Source organism: Balearica regulorum, chromosome 1 (assembly GCF_011004875.1).
Source record: "Balearica regulorum gibbericeps isolate bBalReg1 chromosome 1, bBalReg1.pri, whole genome shotgun sequence".
Lineage (NCBI taxonomy): Eukaryota > Metazoa > Chordata > Aves > Gruiformes > Gruidae > Balearica > Balearica regulorum.
This window is the reverse complement of record NC_046184.1, coordinates 71,786,982-71,807,711: the sequence shown is the minus strand read 5'-3', so window position 1 is coordinate 71,807,711 and position 20,730 is coordinate 71,786,982. Positions and strand designations below refer to the sequence as shown.

General features: G+C 36.1%; 2 protein-coding genes across 2 annotated transcripts in view; one reads left to right on the top strand and one right to left on the bottom strand.

Annotated features, from left to right (window-relative positions):
• Positions 1-841: 841 nt before the first annotated feature.
• Positions 842-1,735, bottom strand: CAPZA3 (capping actin protein of muscle Z-line subunit alpha 3). The gene has a single exon (XM_010300096.1). The coding sequence runs from the start codon at positions 1,733-1,735 to the stop codon at positions 842-844; it is 894 nt and encodes a 297-aa protein (XP_010298398.1).
• Positions 1,736-2,071: 336 nt separating this feature from the next.
• PLCZ1 (phospholipase C zeta 1) overlaps positions 2,072-20,730 on the top strand; it is a 53,619-nt gene continuing 34,960 nt past the window's right edge. The window contains exons 1-5 of the mRNA XM_075757917.1: positions 2,072-2,085; positions 2,711-2,834; positions 6,402-6,636; positions 16,545-16,746; positions 18,375-18,519. Of these exons, the coding sequence (XP_075614032.1) occupies positions 2,072-2,085; positions 2,711-2,834; positions 6,402-6,636; positions 16,545-16,746; positions 18,375-18,519 (720 nt within the window). The remainder of the gene's footprint in view (positions 2,086-2,710; positions 2,835-6,401; positions 6,637-16,544; positions 16,747-18,374; positions 18,520-20,730) is intronic.

The following is a 20,730-nucleotide window of genomic DNA, read 5'->3' as shown; positions in this document are numbered from 1 at the left end:
AAACATCTTATATTTGTAAGAATGTTTAAATGTTCATGTCAGTATTTTTAAAAAGTTTAGTGTTTACATTATTGCTTAAAATTAAACTTTGTTTCTAATAAAACTCTAATTAAAAGGTATGTTTACAGAAAACAGCAAGTGTGGTAGGCATTTCATTTATTGTAATAAACATGTTAGCAAAAGTGTCACTGTCATAGTTTGAAAGTAATACAGAAATCACATACATTCCTTTGGCATTTGTAATAAAGACTGGGTGAAGGGAAGTAGCATTGCTTTATTCTGTAATGCTGCAACACCCAGCATACACTCCTACTAGTCAGTCCTGAAATAGCTTCTGTACTAGCTATAAGATATTTATTCCTCCTGTGTACTGATCTCCCTTTGTTCTTGTGACTCTGTTAGGGATGTCTCTTGTGCATAGAGAGAGGTATGCACAAGCAAAGCCTGAAGGCTAAATTTCCTGCGGTTCAGTATCAATGAAAAAAATCTAGAAAAAAATGCCTCAATATCTTTGCCAATCTACCTTACTGATTTCCTTATAACCAATGCTACATATAGGATGAAGTTACATAAATAAATATAATAGTGGGTAAAATTACAAAGGAAAGTAAGAGTTTGCTTGCTGGCTCACCTGTACCACTGTACTGCCTTTGACAGTGACCATTACTAGTACCTCTAGAAGCAATTGAAAAGTGTATGAAGAAAATAAACAACCCACAGCAAATTATTTTCAAACTGGTGATTGATGACAGTTTCTGCACTCTCCTGAGTAATCCAGAAATAAATCAACTAAACACCCTCGTTTTGTCTTACTTTTTTTTTTTTTAGTTAGGCCATCATATCAAATAGTGTGTTTCAGTAAGCATGGAAGCACTTCTGTATTGGAGACATTGGTGTTCAGATGCTGATCATTCAGTAGTTTATTCCAGTTCATAAAAGTGCGAGTAACAGGGAGTTTCCTTCGCAGATTTTTCTCCCATATATCCTCTGACAAAGCCTGAATGTTTTCCAGGATAGCAATATGAAACTTGGTGTCCTCAGCTTTGACAAATCTCACGAAATCTGTGGCAAACTGACTTCGGTCTATCACATTTAGAGTCTCACTCACAGACTTGCTGACAGTTACATGGAGGTTGGCATCTCTGAAGTAGTGTATCTGGAGGAGAAAGATCCCTGTAACCTGCGTGGTAAATGGAGTGAGGGCGAAAGTCCAGTCTGACTTCCAAAGGCTGTTCCAGTGATTTGAAGGCTGGTACTGATGAGCCTCAATGCAGGCCACAAACATATGCCTCTTCCCCAGGCTTCTTCTGAACACACAGCAGTTCCCTTCAGGAAAGTGGCGGCTCACGTAGGCCTTCAAGCCCTTGTGGAGGGTCTCTCGCCACAGCTCCCCTTCATCTAGCATCACACCGTGCAGCTGGGGTTTGCTGGTGACCCCACGTAGGTGGTCAAACTCAAAAGAGAATTTGTCCTGAGGGTCAAAGAAGCGGTTTCCCCCTAAGTTGTTGTAGTGAGTCAGTAGAACAGTGTGTCTATTTATTTGGATGGGGGTGAAGTTGTTCTGGTTGTGACAGGCCCCCATGCGGGTAGCCTCCTGTCTCATCAGCTTGTCATCTCGGACCAGAGCAGAGATATCTTGGACAACCTGGCCAAACTCCCCGGGAGGAGACTGGCGCAGTAGGCTGCAAATGAGAGACACCTTCTCCGGCTCACGCAGCTCCTGCCTCGCACACATGCCGGGGGTGAGGGCTATCTAAAGGCTGGGAGGCCGCAGACATGGGGAGGGCACAGGGGCCGCCGGAGGGAAAAGGCACAAGACGGCAGCGGGGGTAAGGGGAGCAGTGGTGGGAAGGGGCCTGCGCTGGGGACCTGCAGTTTATGACCTCACAGCAGCAGCGCTGGTGGGGGTCTGAGCGTGGAGTGGCTGGGCAGAGAGACTGCTGGGCATGCCGGAAGGGACATGGTGGTGTGAGGGTAGGGAAAGAGCCCTGCCAGGAACTGGAGCAAGCTGAGCCAAACGCTGCCAGTGCCACCACAGTGAAGAGACCAGAGCAGGCGATGCAGAGCTGCCATGGAGGAGAACAGATATCCTCCTCCTGCTGTACCACCTCCTCCTTTTGCTGATCTACCTCCTCCTCCTCCTCTCCTCTCCCCGCCCTGTGACAACCACCCTTGTGTGACCTCCCCCACCTGCATCTTTCCCCTCAAGCCTGGACCCTGCCTGTGCACCCATGGGACCCCCCAGCTGGGTGGCAGGGAGGGTCTGGGGCAGCCAGTTCCGTTTGATCTGGCCTGGTTGAGGCCGGCTGGGTGGGTGCAATGCTGGGCACCCTCACCTTATTGATGCTTGCTGGCACTCAGCTTCCCTCCATTCCTCACAGCTGCTGAATCTCCTTGGTCTCCCCACATTTCCCTCCTCTCACTGCACCCCTTTCTTCACCCTGACCACCCCTTGTTTTCCTTCACTCCCTCCCCTTCTCTTTCCCTGGCCCTTTTTGTCACTTTTGCCCTCAGAGTCTCTGGGCGCAGAGCAAGAATGTCTTCCTGTGTGCCTGCTGCGTTATCAGATCAGAAGAGAAGGATGTTCCAAAGTATGAGAAAAGCAAAGTGCAAGCTTTTTAGGTTTATAAAAATTAAACTTCTGCCCCTCCTCCTTCTGTTACAAGGCAATGACATAGGCCAGAACTTTCCTTAATGTGATCTGTCATACGTGGTTTTTGTCCGTCATTCAGAATGAGTTCAGGACTGGGAAGATTGATTTAGATAGCACAATGAAACTGCTTGAAAAACTACAAATGCCTTTTGATTTCGCACATGTAAAACATGTTTTCAAGGTGAGGAATATGTCGATAAAGCAATTAAATACATTTAGAAATCTAGTTACATAAGTACCTTGTATTTGCTGACTTATTAAAATTATTGTCTTGAGAAGTGAATTTCATGCTAGTTGGATGTGCAAAATCAGCAAATAATTTGCCTCGTCCGGGTCTTTTGTTTCAGTGTATAATAGATAACTGAGTGGTTGCATTACCACCATCTCCACCACACCACAATAGTGTAGGGTGATGGAAAATATGTAGATTTTGATTCCCAACCTTTTTATAACAAGGCCTCCCTTGAGAAAAATTAAAATATTCTCGTTTCATCCCATCCAGCTGCTTCTGTGCTCAAGTTAATGAGTCCAGACATGCCTGTCTGGTGCTGGGCAGAGCCATTAGAGTGACTTCCTAAAAATCCTTTTGCCAGGAGGACAATATGAAGTTGTCTGATCTGCTCAGGCTTCAGGTCAACATAGGTCCAGCACACTTTTTTATTTAATTTTCCACTGTGCCTCTCTTTTGAAGTATTTAAGAGGTGTGCCCAAATGGATGGGAATTGCACTCTAACCTGCAGGAAAGGACGTGGCCATGAAATATGGCAACACTTGAGAGATTTCTGTGAAGGTTGCAGTGATATAGCTAGAAATTGAACTTGCTAATGAGTTAATTCAATGTAGTTAAGCAAACTACCATCAAGTGGATGCGGTCCCAATAAGCAAATACTGCAAAATTGAGTGCCTTTGGGCATATTAGGTTTTCGTGTTCTTCAAGTGTCCTCTAGTAATTACTCAAAAGATGTATGCATTTTCTTTTTAGCTCATTTTTTTTACCAGAAATAGCTGCTTGGTAAAGCTGTTTTCCTAAGGGAATGATGCCAAATGGCTGTATATATATGATTTCTTTGAGAATTTTCTAACCAGCTGGCTGATTCTGTTCAGATTTGACAGAGGACAATTAACTATGGCAAGTCAGAAACTTTTAGGTCACGTCATGCTGACAGGCAGGCAGAGGGAAGGCATTAAGATTTCCTCACTCTTTCTTGTTCCTCTCATTGTTCTCTGCCTTGTAGAGCCAAGGCAAAACCAGCAGTGTGAACTCAACCCTTGCTGAAGAGACTGCCTGTGGTTTTTGAACCTGCACTACATTGAAAGAATTGTCAACCTTGAGAATCTCATGAGAATTTGAAACTATTTCTCATTGTTTCCTGTATTTTCCACCTACTTTACTTTCTGACAGAAATTTGAGAGTGATGATCAATTGTGGGTAGACAGTAATTATTTGAGGAAGTGACCTGCATAGAAGTCTGATCTAGTTATATTTAACAATATAATATACTCAACAGTCTGATCTAGTTATTTGCAGCAGTACTGTTAGGTATTCTTTGCTATTTGAGAGACATTTGAGTTTTTTTCAATAGTTTTGGGGCTCAAATTGTTCATCAGTATAATAGAATGTAAAAATGCAAAGCAATCTGGAAGGAAAGCTTACCAGCATCATTGTCAGTAACTATACATAACAGTTAATTGAATGGATATACATGGCAAAACCAATTTTCTAGGAAACATAGTTTTTAAAGAATAAGCTGCTTTTTTTCTTGTATATTCTCTTTGAATTTATTTCATTGTAATGCTCCTTTGAGAAATATCAGAATTATGGACATTAAGACTTTTAAGGAATAATACGTTTTCATATAATTCCTCTCAAGACTCAGTCTTTGTCAAGACACTTCTTTTTCTGAATAGTAAAGATTTGATGTGCGTTAAGAAAAAAAAATACTAAAAATCTACCAACAAAAATTTTATAACAATCTTTTTTTTATATTGACATGATTTTCGTAGCTTTAATTTGAAAAGCTCCCCTGTGTACTATTATTGCCTGTATTTCGTCAAGAGGCAATTGAGATAAAAAATTTAATTTTTTGCCCAGCTTCACTTTGTGCCAATACCTAAGTGAACATCTCCCGAGTCCTGATAGATTGTTTCATTCCAAAATAAGCTGGTATTTTCTTTTTCTATGTAACAGTTATGAGTAAATTTGCAGTTTTCTTAAAGATGTTAGAAATTAGATTGTGGATATCAACCTCATATGTGGGATTTCTCAAGCAGTAATGAAGTGCGTATTATTAGCGTTTGTATTGAATTATTTTCTTACTGGTGATTTTTGTTAAAAATTATCATTACAAATCTCTCTCACAAATTCAAAGCAAATACTTAAAAACTGATTTGTAAATTTTTTGGCTAGAACTCATGAAATTTACTTTTGTACTTGTTTTGGTTATCTAATGTATTCTTTTATTGTTGTACTTATTCAGACATCTCTTAGTAGGAACTGTACTTGCATGGGAAGAAGCTGGTAATGTATCATTAGGCTTTTAGTTTTTATGGTGTCTCTTCAAAACTAATCTAATTTAATAGTAATCAAAATTCTTCATCAAATTGCAGCCAGAACTTGTAAGCTATTTTATGTTTATGGACACTTTTGGGGAAGCTCTACAAACCATAGTAGATGCCATGTTATTAGATGCTGAAATTTAGCCTCTTTGATACTCTCAGTTTAAGAAGCCAACGATTATGAATTTTGATGAGCTTACAGTGATAATCAATGAGGCAATGGTTTCCCATTTCTTTATTATTTTTGTGAGTAATTTTGTCAGTAATTTTCAAAACTTTATTTGGCAACTTTTAAGAATAATACAAGCTAAACTGTTAGAAATATCTGTATTCATATGCACAATTACATATTTCATGTGGAAAATTTTAAAGGATTAGTTGTTAAGCCTGAGAAAATGTAAATGGCAGAAATGGTTAAAAAGTATTATTCTACTCAAATTCTTTTGCCCTTTTCATTGTTTTTTGTGGCTTTTATACTGAAATAATGAAATTAATTAATGTGCTAACATTTTGTAAGCTCTATGAAAACAAGCTTACAGTTTAAGAATTCTGACAGTGTGAATAATTAATCTGAGTTAAACATTCTGGCTTGTTAAGAATAGAACACGATGTCACAGGTTATTATAAAGTATCTTGTCTCCAAACTTTAATAGTGTTTCTTATCTGATGTATTGAAAGATTTGGCTTTCATGATAATTCATGAGATTCATTATAATTTTTTTTTTTTTTTAGATTATTGTTTGCTGTATGTTGTATGTAAATTTAGCTGACAGTGTTTACAATATGGTTTAAATTGCTGTTGGAGAGGTATTATATTAGATATATTTTCCACTCAATAATTTTTATGCTGCAGATTTATTTTACTGTGTGGCATTTTAGAGGTGTTACATAATGTGTTTTAGTATTACATATGTGTTATATAGAAATTTATTGTAATTACTTAGATGATAATTATGTCATAAAGTACATTTTAATTTGTATAAAATATTTTTAACACACAAAATCAAATCTAAAAGTTGATCTCTATATAGAGATAGAAGAATATAATTTGATAATGCATTGCAGTCACTGTTGCCTGAAGTTTTCTCTATTGTTCTCACTCTTATGATCAGTTATAAAAGAGTATTTTGTGTGTATCTTTGTATCATTGCATATCTTTGCGTTGACTGGTTTGAATTTTTTTTTTCCCCAGAAAGCAATTGACAAACGGAAGGTACATATGATTAACATAGAAGACTTCAGGGCAATTTATCGAACTATTGTACATCGACTTGAATTTCAAGAACTTTTCCATATTTACTCTCCAAATGGAAAAATTCTAGCTGACACTGAGCTCGCTGAATTTCTCAAAAAGGAACAATATGAAACTGAAGCTTGTGAAACAACTGCTTTAGAAATTATTTTGAAGTATGAACCCATTGAAGAAGGTATGCATAGTTTAAGTGTTTGATTTCTAGCTCTTATTTATTGTGCTTCTGTCAGTGACTGTGATTATATTTTGAATACTCATCTAACTATACAAATTGAACATTTGAAAGAAAAAAATAATATAAGCATTTATATTATATTTATGTATGTTGTATAATATATTTTGTAAGCACTTGTACTAAATGTTGATTTTTTGAAATTCAGATCTTTAAACATTGTGAATGTAGTAATAGGAGAAACCATTAATGAAGCACAATAAATTTACACAGCATATTGCTCAGCAATAGCATATTACATTACTTACCAGATTTGTCATTCTTTCTTCTTGTTGCAACAGACTGGTCCAAAACCTACATGTAGATTGCTTCAAACAAAATACAATTTTCATATAGTAGATGAACTAATACAAACTGCACTAAATCTTTTTAATGCCCACTGAAACATGTGAATGACCATTATTAGGAAGCCAGACTGAATTTTTTTGTTTAGCTAAGTGTTCAAAAATAATTTTGCTCAATTAATTAACGGAATATAAATATTGCATTGCGAAGATAAAAAAAATAGCAATTATTTTTTTTAGCAACTGGTCTGTTCAGCACAGAATATTTGTCTTAGAGGAAATCAACTATTAGTAAATCGGTAATAATGGATGAATTTTTTTTTTTTTAAATTTTCAGTATTAAAATATGAAGACTGAAGATAGGATTTTTTAAGACTAGAAGATGTCAGAATTTATTGTTATGTAATTTAGTTTGGTTTAACTACTCAGTATTATGATTCATAATCACAATAAAGTGAAAATAAGTTTAGTTAAACCTTTTGCATTTCAAAGCACAGTTTACAACCAAGATTGTTTTAATCCTACTTGGGGGCCACGTTAATTTTTACAGAATTGTTGATATAGTAGAACTTTATGCTTAAAGTTTATCTTACAAATGGAAAGAATACATGCTACTAGATTCTGATATAGTAATTCCATTTTGTACTATTTAAACCTACAATTTGTTTTAATGGAATGCTCTCCATGAATCATACTTTTTGCACTTGGTATGTCTATATTTGTCATGTGACAGGAAGTTTAAATGTAGAAGTAATCTAGTAACAGAGATTTCACAGAGGAAAACAACTTCTAAGGATGTATCTACTGAGAAGGTTATATCACTTTTTCTTTACTGAGAAAGACTGAAACCTTAGGCAGTTACACTCTGGTTTGCCCTCAGCTGGATATGATTGGTAATGATATCAGGGATGCATTGAAGCAGTCTTGCAGACATGGTGGATGTTCAGCATCTTCAGCAGGCATGGAGTCTGGGTATTAATCTGTCCCATCATGTGTCTACTGATGTCATTATCCATGTTATTGGGGTGTTCTGGTTTCAGTTAGGACAGAGTTAATTTTCACAAGAAGCTGGGCTGGGACAGGACACAGCCAGATGACCCAGACTAGCCAAAGGGGTATTCCATACCATATGACATCATGCTCACCATAAAAGGGGGCTAGCTGGGGAAAGGGTGGGGTGGTCCTGGGATGGTCTGAGCATCTGGTCAGTAAATTGCCTTGTGTTATCACCTGTTTTGTATATACTGTTATAAGTACTGTTGTTATTTCCCTTTCCGTTTGCTCTCCCAGTAAATTGTCCTTACCCAAGCCATGGGGTTGGCCTTTGTCTTCCCATTCTCCTCCCCATCCTGCCGGGATGGGGGTGGGGGAGGGATGAGCAAGCGGCAGCATGGTGCTCAGCTGCTGGCTTGGGCTGAACCACGACATGGGGTTAAAGCTGTAGTTAATTATTTATGCTCTCCCAAGCTGAAATGCCATTTCCATTTTGTTCTCTGATCAGCTTCTAAGTGTAAGTCTCTAAACACAGACTTCTACTAGCACAGCCTCATGGAACTGTTCAGATGGAAAGGGACCTTGGGAGGGCAGCTACCCCACCTTTCTGCTCAAAGCAAGGTTAACACTGAATTCAGAATAGGTTTCTAAGGGCTTTTTTCAGTCAAAACTTGAAAACTCTTAAGGACAGAGCTCCACAGCCTCCTTCATGTGCCCAGAAATGGCTTCCAAGAGTTCTTGCACCATGATTTTCCCAGGGATGAAATTGAGGCTGGCCAATCTGTAATTCCCAGAATTGAATCATAGAATTGTGGCATCATAGAATCAATCATAGGATCATGGAATAGTTTGAGTTGGAAGGGACCTTTAAAGGTCATCTAGTCCAACTCCCCCTGCAATGAGTAGGGACATCTTCGACAGATCAGGTTGCTCAGAGTTTCATCCAACCTGACCCTTGAATGTTTCCAGGGATGGGGCATCTACCACCTCTCTAGGCAATGTGTTCCAGTGTCTCACTGCCCTCATTATAAAAAATTTCTTTCTTATATCTATCTAGTCTGAATCTTTTAGTTTAAAACCATTACCCCTTGTCCTATCACTGCAGGCCCTACTAAAATGTTTGCCCACATCTGTCTTATAAACCCCCTTTAAGTATTGAAAGGCTGCAATAAGGTTTTCCCAGAGCCTTTTCTTCTCTAGGCTAAACAACCCCAACTCTCTCAGCGTATCTTCATAAGAGAGGTGCTCCATCCCTCTGATGATCTTCATAGCCCTCCTCTGGACCAGCTCCAACAGGTCCATGTATTTCTTGTGCTGGGGCCCCCAGAGCTGGACACAATACACCAGGTGGGGCTTCACCAGAGCAGAGTAGAGGGGGACAATCACCTGCTGGTCATGCAATTTTTGATGCAGCCCACAAAATGGTTGGGTTTCTGGGCTGTGAGTGCAAAAAGTCCATGCCCTTTTTGAAAATGAGTGCAACATTTGCTGTTTTCCAGTCATGGGGGCCTTCCCTGATCTCTATGGTCTTTCAAAGATGATAGAGAATAGATGATAGAATCTGTGTTTTAATTTATTTTCATGGTGCTCTTCTTTCTCTGCTCTCTTCTTTGTCATTTATTTGTCTTTTTCCCTTGTCCTTTAACATATTCTGTTTTTCAACTCATTCTTGGCCATTACAAACCATTTTTTACTTTATTTTTCTTAGGGTTCTTATCTTCCCTTTTACTTGTCTGCTCTTTATACTGTCTTCTCTCACTTGAGTCATTTAGTGATAATGTACACCCCCTCCCCCCCAAACCCGAATACTTATATGTCCCCTTGACTTACTTGCAGAAGAAGCACTATGTAAAATCTTTATAGGTGCCTGATCACCACTCCTGAATCATGAGAACTGACAAGAGTGGAGGTTTGTTAAATCTGTAGTATGCATATTCTTCAGCTATTGAAGGCTGCTTCAAGTTGGGGGGGTGTAACATTTCTGCTGAGTTTCACTGAATATAACTTAAGGCAAAATTTGCAGCCAAGCTAAGAAGAGGAAATTGGCACTAACTGCGTTTTATTGCAAGCTATTACTTTGTTCAGTGGAAGGTGAATCTCAGATATTTAACTTTGCTAGTTTCCTTGGTTGCTTGTCTTTGATAAGGGGTGAAACTGATAACTGGTTAAGAAAAATAAACCCAAGAAGGAGAAAATCTTCCTTTTGGGATAATAACCCTGGAATATCTATGCTGATCAGTCCCACTGTGGTAGAAAGAAGAAACTGGATCAGTCTTTCAACTCAAAAAAAAAAAAAAAAAAAAAAAAAAGAAGATATTTAGTGTTTCATTAAGAATTACTCACTGTCCAGTAATAGCTGCAAAACTTTTGATTCCTTATGACATTACTTTCTGAGATTGCCTTTCAAATTAAAACACATTTATTGAATAGATTCTACTCTTTCTGAGAACTAATATGTTTACTAATTAATTATATAATAAGTTACCCATTTAAAATGTTTCTTTTGTGTAGAGTTATCAATTTTGATGAGAAAGATAATAGCTATAAACAATGAAGACTCGGTAGTCAGTTAGAAAACACATTTGTAAATATCAACTAAAGTTTCTATAATTTTAATTTAATGTCTAGTTTAAATTTCAGCTGCTGAGTCAAATTGTTTGTTTCTTTATCTGTGATTAAATTGTTTGTCTTGTAATTGGAAATAATCTTACTGAATGAAATAATAGCTGTATTCATGCTCCTTTGAGTGAACTAATACTCCCACTCAAAGATATTTATTGGAAAGTTCCAGATATGATTGACATGATAGTTGATTCATATGCTGTTGTGATATAGACCATTTTGTGTAACTGTCATTCTGAATTTGGTTTAGAATATTCTTCATCAGGATGATCTGTTGAACTCATCTACCATCCTTGTCCTGTGTATTGCAGAAAGGGAAAAGGGCAGATTCTGACACTTGATTGACTGGTTTGCTAATAGTGACAACCATTATCTGATAAACTTGATAGCACTAGTATGTCAGGATTAAGATAAAAATGGACTAGATTTTATATACAACGTTGATAAGTCCGTCTATGACATTTAGTGCATCCCTAACGTATAGGTGCAGAGAGAAGGTTTTTCGATGCTATTGAGCCAGATAACTCTGAAATAACTCTCTAAGGGTAATGTAGTTAGTTTAGGAACAGTAGGGAATACATCACTCTCCCATTTTTATTGTACAATTTAAATTTCTAGTGGCAAAATGCTGCATTAAGAGTTTTTTTGTGTGTGCTAAAACTTGCATTTTTGACTGAAGGAACCATTTTATGGAATTAATCATAAAAGGGGGTGAATATATGATTCACACCTGACAGTTGTGTCTTAACATCCAAATGCCAGTTTTGTTCTACACAAACATTCAATTATCTGTCCATTTTATTATTAATTTTTAATAGAGATCTTGAATCATTAAATGAGATTAAAGATATCATGCCAAGCAAATGCACTTTACTTTTCAAGCTTGGTATATATCTCTTTAAAAAAAATAAATTGCTCGTAATTCAGTATTTGCGTGAATAGGATTAGAGGCACTGTGAGGATAAGAAGGTGCATCCCACTATTATTTACAGTGTAGTGCTATTCAAATACTTTATTCCTGTTTCTGTGTTTTCCTGCTAGGCAGTAGAAAACCAGGTCAAAACTAGAATCGTGTCTTGAAAAACTTGCTTACTTTGTAAATAACACTATAAGCTTGGTGCATCTGTCAGGTAAAGAATTTGAGTAATCCAGAATGTATTTGTGAATCAAAACAACATCTTAAGTTTATTACTAGGATATACGTTCTCTTAAAATTGTTTTTTGTGTGTGCATGTGTGTGTGAGAGAGAGAGCAAGAGGGAGAGCATGCATTTGTGGGAGAGAACTTTTGATCCCATTGACCAATGTAAACCAAATTTAACAGAGTAGATACCTAAGTCAAATTCCTACAGATTTCATAAAAAATCATGTGAAATAAGAAAGATGACTTAAAATTCTCAGCTAAGGCAATGGCTGAAGCTGGATTTATGAAACATGAGAATTCAGATGTATGAAAGAGCATGTAAATATTCAATTTTAGGAAAAGCTTTCACCAGATGACAACAACCGAATATGAGATACAAGCCCTTAGAAAACTAAACTGCAGCTCAGACAGATACTTTATTCCAGTATGCATCAGTATTAGTTACAAGTCTGAGTCAGGTGGAAAATAGACTCCCTGGAATGTAAACTCAGAGTAGAAAAAGAATAACTGAACTCTTATTTTAGCCAAGGAAATATTTGTCTTTACTTTTCACCTAGAGTATAAATGTTTTAGTCTGACATTAAGTAGACAAATTTCATAGTATGAAATTCCATCTGATAATGTTTCTGCCTTGAGGCTATTATTGATACTTCTAACAATAATTGAAAGCTTCCTTCTTCCAATATAGCAGTGCAACACCCTTGTTGCTGATTGCAAGTATTTCTCAAAAGTTCACCCCTAAGATTCCCAGCAGACATATTTGTACCCATTTCACTATTTCTGGTGGCCAAGTAACATAAACATTTAATTACTAATTTGGCTATTAGGAAATACAGAATATACACATCTAAACACAGCAAAAACAGCTTTCTTTTCATTTCCCAGGCTGAACTTCAGTTCAGACTCCTTTCCTCCCTAATTCCTAGTCTCCACTTCAGTCCAGGCACTTCTCCTCCCACCTTGTCATTGCTGCATGTTGTACTCAGTCCTTTCAGTGAGGAAACAGGTGTTGCAGGAGGCTGTGGTCAATGCATAGTGATTTCTTTCTGCTGCTCCACCTTTCTCACATTTTTTTTTTTTGCTACTGCTTCGTTCTTACTTGTTTCATCTGCTTCAGTGTGGATCCTCCCCACAGGTCCCTTCAGGGCAGCATACATCTTTTGAAAGTGTTCATTTTTTTCTTTCCATAAAGAAAGAAAAATGCTTTCAAAGAAGTTCCAAGATAAGTGAGAAAACAGAACGTAATAAACTCTAAAAAGCATAGGTATATAATGTGATCCAAGTCTTTAAAATATTCAGGTCATATCCATAATTCCCCTCTGATATGGCAGTGTTTGTATATATGGCAGAGCTGGAATTTACCTTAACTGGAGGAATGAGGAAAAACTTTTTTTTCAAAATGATGCTTGGAAAAAAAGAATATTTATTAATAAATTATATTCCTTACTATCCAAAGCGGGGGGCGGGGTGGGGAGGGGGGAGGAATAAAGCATAGAACTTTGTAAACAACAAGAAGCTACAAGACAGAAATCTTTTCTTGCTTTCTTTTTCTTTCTACATCAAATGGATATGTGTGCACACTAACTACTGCTAAAGGATCCTAATGGAAAAAAAGACTGAGGTTCCTCTTGGGAAGAAATGTGAGGGCTTGATGAAAGTATCTTTTGACTGCAGAACAGTTATGGAGATGAATTCCCATTTCTTTTTTGTAGAAGCAGAAAATGTCTGTAAATGGTCAGAAAGTGGTATGACTGTGCTATTCCTCAGAACATAAAAAGCATCCCCTTCCATTCCTAACTAGGTTTGGTATCTTCATCAGAGAGAGTTATAAAGAAAGCCGGTAAGTTTTCTCCAGTGGTAGGAGAAGCGTGAATGAATAGTAGCAATAACAAAATATTAAGCCTACCTTTATCTTAAATTCTAATATCTTCTACCAAACATAAGATCTCAGAAAACTTATTTTAGCAGATGGTATGCCATTTATGTTCACGTGATGCTCTTTTGCATATCTCAATTCACAGAACTGCATATGTTGCCAGAACTGTTAGTGCAAAGCCACTCTCTTCCTGCTTACAGATAGGTCTTATCATTTTACAAACTTGCTTGGAGTTTTGGTAGTTCTCCAGAAACATGATGGTGGCTTTAGTTGTTTGCGGTTCAAGGACAGCAACTACAGATCCCTGAGGAAAAAAAAAAATTGTAAGCCAATGTAATACAATGGCCTGTAATAAACTCTATAAAAATACAAAATATTTTTAGTCCATTGATTAGAGACATGAGCTGAATATTTTACTGAAGTCAAAGAATCACAGAATGGTTTGGGTTGGAAGGGACCTTAAAGATCTTCTAGTTCCAAGCCCCCTGCCATGGGCAGGGACACCATCTACTAGACTAGGTTGCCCAAAGCCCCATCCAACCTGGCCTTGAACACTTCCAGGGATGGGGCATCCACAACTTCTCTGGGCAAGCTGTTCCAATGCCTCATCACCCTCACAGTAAAGAATTTCTCCCTACTATCTAATCTAAATCTACCCTCCTTCAGTTTACCATTCCTCCTCGTCCTATCATTATATGTCCTTGTAAAAAGTCCCTCTCCATCTTTCAAAGACCTTACATGTTGGTTACCAAAGTAACACAAATTTACTTTATAATGTTTTCACTTTTAGGGCATTATGGTCATGAGCATATTTATCTGAACATATACTGAGTTCTTGAGAACTCAGTAGTTATCTTTTATCTATGACAAGAGCAGCCAGGAAATCATAAAAAATAATTCAGAAAATAAAAAAAACCTTTGAAAGTCAGTATTTTTCACTAATTTAAAAGATAAATGAAAAAAAATCATGTAAGAATTGTTGGTAAATAAAAAAATACAAAAAGTTGGTAAATAAAAAAAAATACAAAAAGTTACTGGCCCAACTTGTAATTACACAGAAAAATATATAGAGCATGAAAAATAAATTAATCAGAAATGTAAACTAGATACTATTAATCAAAAGCCTTCTCTTCGAAGGAATTAAGTCTATAAGTCATGTAATTCATTGTAGATAAAGCGTACAGGATGAATGTATTCTGTTTTGGGCAACATGCAAAAAAAATCAAAACTTTTTTAAAGATTCAGAAACTAGAAACTTAATCTTATTGCTCCAAGTATAAAACAATATAACGTGCATGGGGATAAACCAAAAAAGCCAAGATAATAAAACACAACTATCAAGAATCATCAGTGCAACACCAAGTCATTCTGCAAATATGTTAGTTAAAAGAAAGACCAAGGAAATTCTTGATGCACTACCTAAGTATAATGAGGTCAAAGATCTCAGTCAAAAATATGGAAAAAAATAGGGAGGGCATGCTTAAGTGACTTAATCAGATCAGTGAAGACCAGTTGACAAAAGAGAACAAATATTTTGGTCAGCGAGGAAGTTTCAGAGTAAAAGTTATGGAAAAGTTTCTAACAACAAGGTGACTTAGGTGCTAAAATGGGATGTCTGTGGATTTGTCATCAATGGAAGTCTTCAACAGACTTCATATCATTTGTATGATTAAGGACAACAGTGTATGCATGTATGATGTCTGGAGGGCCTTCATCCTTGTTTTCTATTTTATAACATTGCAAAGTTTTCTATTTCAAAAAAACATGTCATTTAGAAATAATTATTTTCTTTGTGTTACCATCATCAGAATGACATTCATAAATTCTCATTCAGATAGAAAGCTTTCAATCTGTACACATACTGATGATTGATAATTGCAATTCTAACCTGTAAATTGTGATTCTTATAGCTGTATTGAGAATTAACAGGTCAGATAAGTGCTGTGGGTTTTCTTTGTTTGTTTGGGATTTTTTGGGGGAGGGAGGGGGAGTGTGTTGTTAAAAGTTTGAATACATTGACTGGTTTAAGTTATCGTTAACAGAAAGTAATCTTGGATTACTTACTGCTTAATTATCACTAGCCTACTATGGTGATAATAATAAGGTTATTTTAGAGCCAGAGCTGGGCAAAATCACTGACTAATTCAAACTAGGTTCTGTTTTGAAGCAAAGCTGACTTCTGAGATTATATCATTTGCAAAATTATTACATTTGAAGCATGACATTGGAGCAGCAGTTGGCAGTATAATGGATCTGTTTGTCATTAAATCAGTTAAAAACAAAACAAATGGGATGACTGTCACTGGTATGGAGGCAATTAGCACATTTTGTTATAGAAGCTGTAATATAATAAGCTTGATTTGCAATTCGTCTTTGTGGGCAGTCATTTATTTTGTTAAGATGCTGTTTTTATTTGAAATACTTCTAATTTAAACATTGTTCCATCAGTATTTATTTGGAATTTTCCACCACTAAGAAAGATATTTGGTGCTAGGAATCAGTTTCTGCAAGATTATTTTGACAGTCTCCGACTGACATTTTGGAGAACAATTCTTCTTCTTTCTACAGAGAAAAGAAATTCTCTTTGTGCATTGACTGGCATGGTACTTTCCAACACTAAACAGCAAATATTTTCCTTTGTATTTTATTAGGACTACTGCAAACTCTTCTTACGCATGTCCATAGAAGAACAAAAATGTCAGAACACATTTGTTTCCTCTCATAATTTTGAACCAGCAATTCAGCCCCAGAACTGCACACATTTGATGTTTGTGTTTATATTGTTTGTTATGAATTTTAAAATTGTGGGAAAGTGTCCTGATGTATAACCTTTAGCGATGTTCAGAATTGGCTATTAAAAATTATGGAAAGTGCACAGATATAACCATCAGTTTAGCTTCATACCAGAAATTTTTCTTTCTTTTTTTGTTCAGTGAGGAAAAGAAGGCAGATGTCATTTGAAGGATTTATAAGGTATATGAGCTCAGAAGACTGTTCGGTATTTAAAAACAACCACAGGACCGTCTACCAAGATATGAACCACCCATTATGTGACTATTTTATTTCATCTTCTCACAACACCTACTTGATATCTGACCAGCTAATAGGGCCCAGTCATTTATGGGGATATACCAGGTATTTAGATACCAGTTTTTAATATTTTAAACATTCTTTGGCTTTTTTTTAAAATGAATATTAAGTCACATATAATCCTACTTGGCAGTAATGTACAAAGCCATCACAGATACAAGTAGAAAATGTGAGAGTGGTATTTTATTTTGTGTGTACACTTTTCAATATATTTGCCAAACCATCTGTTCGTAGTCTGGAAACAATCTATTTTTTTACTTACATCTCAAGAAGTCTACCTCGCAGCAAGTGAAATCTATAGTATGCCGCACAGTATATGATTAAATCAGTTTTAATCTCAACATGCCATGCAAAAATAAATAACTCCCTGAAATAAAAGTAAAATTCCTTGGCAAAATCTAATCTGATCAATATACAGGACATAAAGGCACAGTATGGTGGGTATGTCAAGGATATCTGTGATCAGCATGTGTTGCAATGTGGTCAGTTTAAAAACAACAACAGCAAAAAATGTGGGCACTAGAGTAGCCGGGGAGAGAAGAAACTTTGAATGTGCAGCATATGGCTCCAAGAGGAGAAGAAAACCAGGATGCTTTATTGCCAAGACACATTTAGAAGAAATGATCAGGCAAGGAGAAAATGGGTTATGTTAGAAAGGCAATACAGAGGGGGACAGAAAGCATGAAAAATTGGGAAGACAGGTGTCCAGCATTCCTATTACTCTGTACTACTTTAGTGAGGTGAAAGCAGTTGGAACCTTCATCTATCTGAACTTTTCTGTTTTGGTGGTTCTCTGGATATTCTATAATGGCTTGCAACCATCAGAAACACTAGTGAATCTATTTCTAACAGTATTTAAGATTATATGAGGTAAATACTGCCTTGCTTAAAGTAAGTACAAAGAGGGCATGAACCCCCCCTCTCTTCCAGTTTATCTACTGTTTGTGTAAGGAAAATCTGAAATACTAAAATAAGCTAGAAGCATCTCTGAGATATTATTAGCATGTAAAGGGCAGCATTTAAAAGAGAGATTGGTAATTAGGCAAATTAATCTACAAGAAACGTTTAAATTAGTAACAAGCCAAATATTAGAAACTGAAGACCTTTAAGGGGTACCATTAACTTATTAAAAATTAAAACAGAGTAAATTTAAGACATCTGAGAAACTTTAGCACTCCCTCTTAGGAATAACAAGGAGGGAGAACAACTGAATTATGTACAGACCAAGCACAACCTGATTCTGTAAGGGTGATGCTGTTGTTTTTAAGTATAATGATTCTCAAACTTGCAGGCAAACCCTGGAATAGTAATAAAAAAGGCCTTTTCAAACATTTCTTCTTCTATTTTAAGCAGCGATTTGCTATAATTACAAAATTCTTTTATTTAAATCTTTCAACCTCATTTTTAGTCTCTAAATGAATGTTATTCAGATAATCCATCTTACTCCTTAATGCTCTAATAAATTTTATTACCCAACATGCCTAAGATAAACAACAGAAAATATAGCTGTCTCATATCTGTATAGTTCTATAGGATTCCTTTTGTTTTGTGATGAAAAAGTAGAGGTTTTTGCAATTATTCAATGTGCTTGTAATCAGAAATACAATGACTTGTATAAGAAAGTGTGGTATCTTTCTTTTGACTGTAAAATTATTTCTCTTGTTCTTTTGAAGTGCTCTCTTAAAAGGATGTCGTTGCCTGGAAATTGACTGCTGGGATGGCTCAAACAATGAACCTGTTGTGTATCATGGTCACACTTTAACAAGCAAAATTCCATTTCAGTCTGTAATTGAAGTGATAGACAAGTATGCATTTGTGGTATGTATATACATTTATTTATATATATATATGTATTTGTGTTGGTTAAAATGTGATGGTGACTTTAACAAAGCCCAGGGACATGGTTGTTGTCAGAGATTCTCCAGGTTAAAAAAATATGAAACAAAGACAGTGGTCGTGGCAGTGGGCATTGCTGAAATAAATTAAGGGAAAATTGTGCTATTTGTTCTTAATATAATTTTTTATTTTATTTAAGGAACGGTAAACGTATTTTGCTGATAATGATGATAAATCAAAGTTGGTGCAAGGAATTCAGACGATCCTACTCAGCTTGTTAGGTGGAATTCTCACCTGACACCCTTTAAGCAAGGACTGAATATAAAGTAAAAAACTACTTCAGAATCAGTCTGATGTTTTACTCTTTCTTTATATTTTTCATTTTTTTATTTCACTTGTTCCTCTGTTGCTATCTGTCTGTCACATCCTATGCTTAAATTTACAAAATAGAGAAAAAAAGCTGGATTATAGCTGAGTTTGTAGCTTACTCTGTTTTCCATTTCCTCTCTTTTTATTTTGAATTCAAGGCCTGATAAAGGTTACCATCTACTGCTGTCTTTTTGTGAGATGACTCATTAGGGCGACATCCCTTCTGCCTATCTCTGGCAAAACAGCTAAAGCTGGAGAGCTTTTGGCACCGTCTCAGTCTTTTATATAGGTTTTTGGCAAAACTCCTGCTCAAATGAAGTCCTGAACAACTATTAAGCTAACTCTTGTATTCAGGCCAGCTTTACGTGTGTGAATATATACACCTATGATCATACTTTTATATGGATTTTTATACATATATATTTATAGCCTTCTCAGAGTTAAGCAAACCTATATTTTTTAATGTTGTGATTTCTGTATAAAATTTAATTAGTCTGATTTTAAAAGACAGTGAAAACAAAAATAGGGTTTTATTTCACTGTTCTTTACCACTCATTAAATGTAACTCACCTGTTTTTGCTAAAACACAGCATATTGTACATAACTGTAATACAAACTTCATTTAACAGGCACAAGTTACAACAAGATGATAAAATCACAACAATAGGTAATGGTTCATACCAGCTGCCTATCCAGGCCAAGGTGTGCTTCTATTAGTGATCAACGGCAAATGTTCAGGGGAAAAGTGTAAAAACAGGGCAAACATAAACTGACACTTCCCTTAGAAATGGACAGTTTAGGTTCTGCCCAAGCAAAGATTTTATTCAGACTATTTGGGTTTTGTAGCCACCAGTATTACTGGCAACTTCTGAGATGTATTTACACAGTCTAAATGGACATGTCTCATTTGAGCTATTCTCTAATTTTTACTCAATTTACATGTTTCACCTGTCTTACTTGAGTACTGTGATGAGTAACGTGTATAGAGATCCAAGAAAAGTTTGTGGTGTTATAAAAAGATATGCATAGCTTGTTCATATGAAGGCAATGATGTCTGAGCAAATGGTAAGGATACTGTCAACTTGAAATGTAGTCAATTAAAATCTGTCATAAATTAAAGCAAAAGACATTTAATCCTGGTTTATTGTGTCAATTACACTTTTAGAATCTGATTTTACATTTAAAAAAAACCAACAACAAAATATAACAAAACAGAAGAAACTCTCTCCCCCACAAAACAGAGAAATATTTGAAATCTGTGTTACTTACAGTAAGCTGGTGGCTACAATTTATATTTAGCTGAAAGCCAATTTTGCCTTATTTATCGTTATTTTTTCATTGTCCTTTAAAATAGATGCCAGCTACTAAAGGAACCATCACTAAAATATGTCAGATGTAAATTTAAATGTACATCATTATGTCAAAGCTTCCAAGTTCTTCCTATAGGTACATGAAAATTGTAATAATTTTGTTTTCTGTTTTTCTTTTCCCTTATATCCCCTTGTTGAAATTATTTTTCGCAAAACTTAGTCATTATTTCTAAAAACATCATCTACCCAATGTGATAATTCCCTGTTGGGATGACTTAGTCAACAGAATTTCAGAGCAGTTGTGATATGTAACATTTAGGTGCAAAAGAAAAAGCAGATGTTAGTTCTGAAGAGGTGAACATTTCTTTAATTTTGAAAAACAACAAAATGATCAACACTGATGTTTTTAGAATTCAGAATGTTTTAAGTCTCCTTTGAAATGAACCTAAATAATTTTTTATGCTTTAGCACATCGGGGAGGTTTTACCCCATCCTCCTTTTTTGGCAGATGACA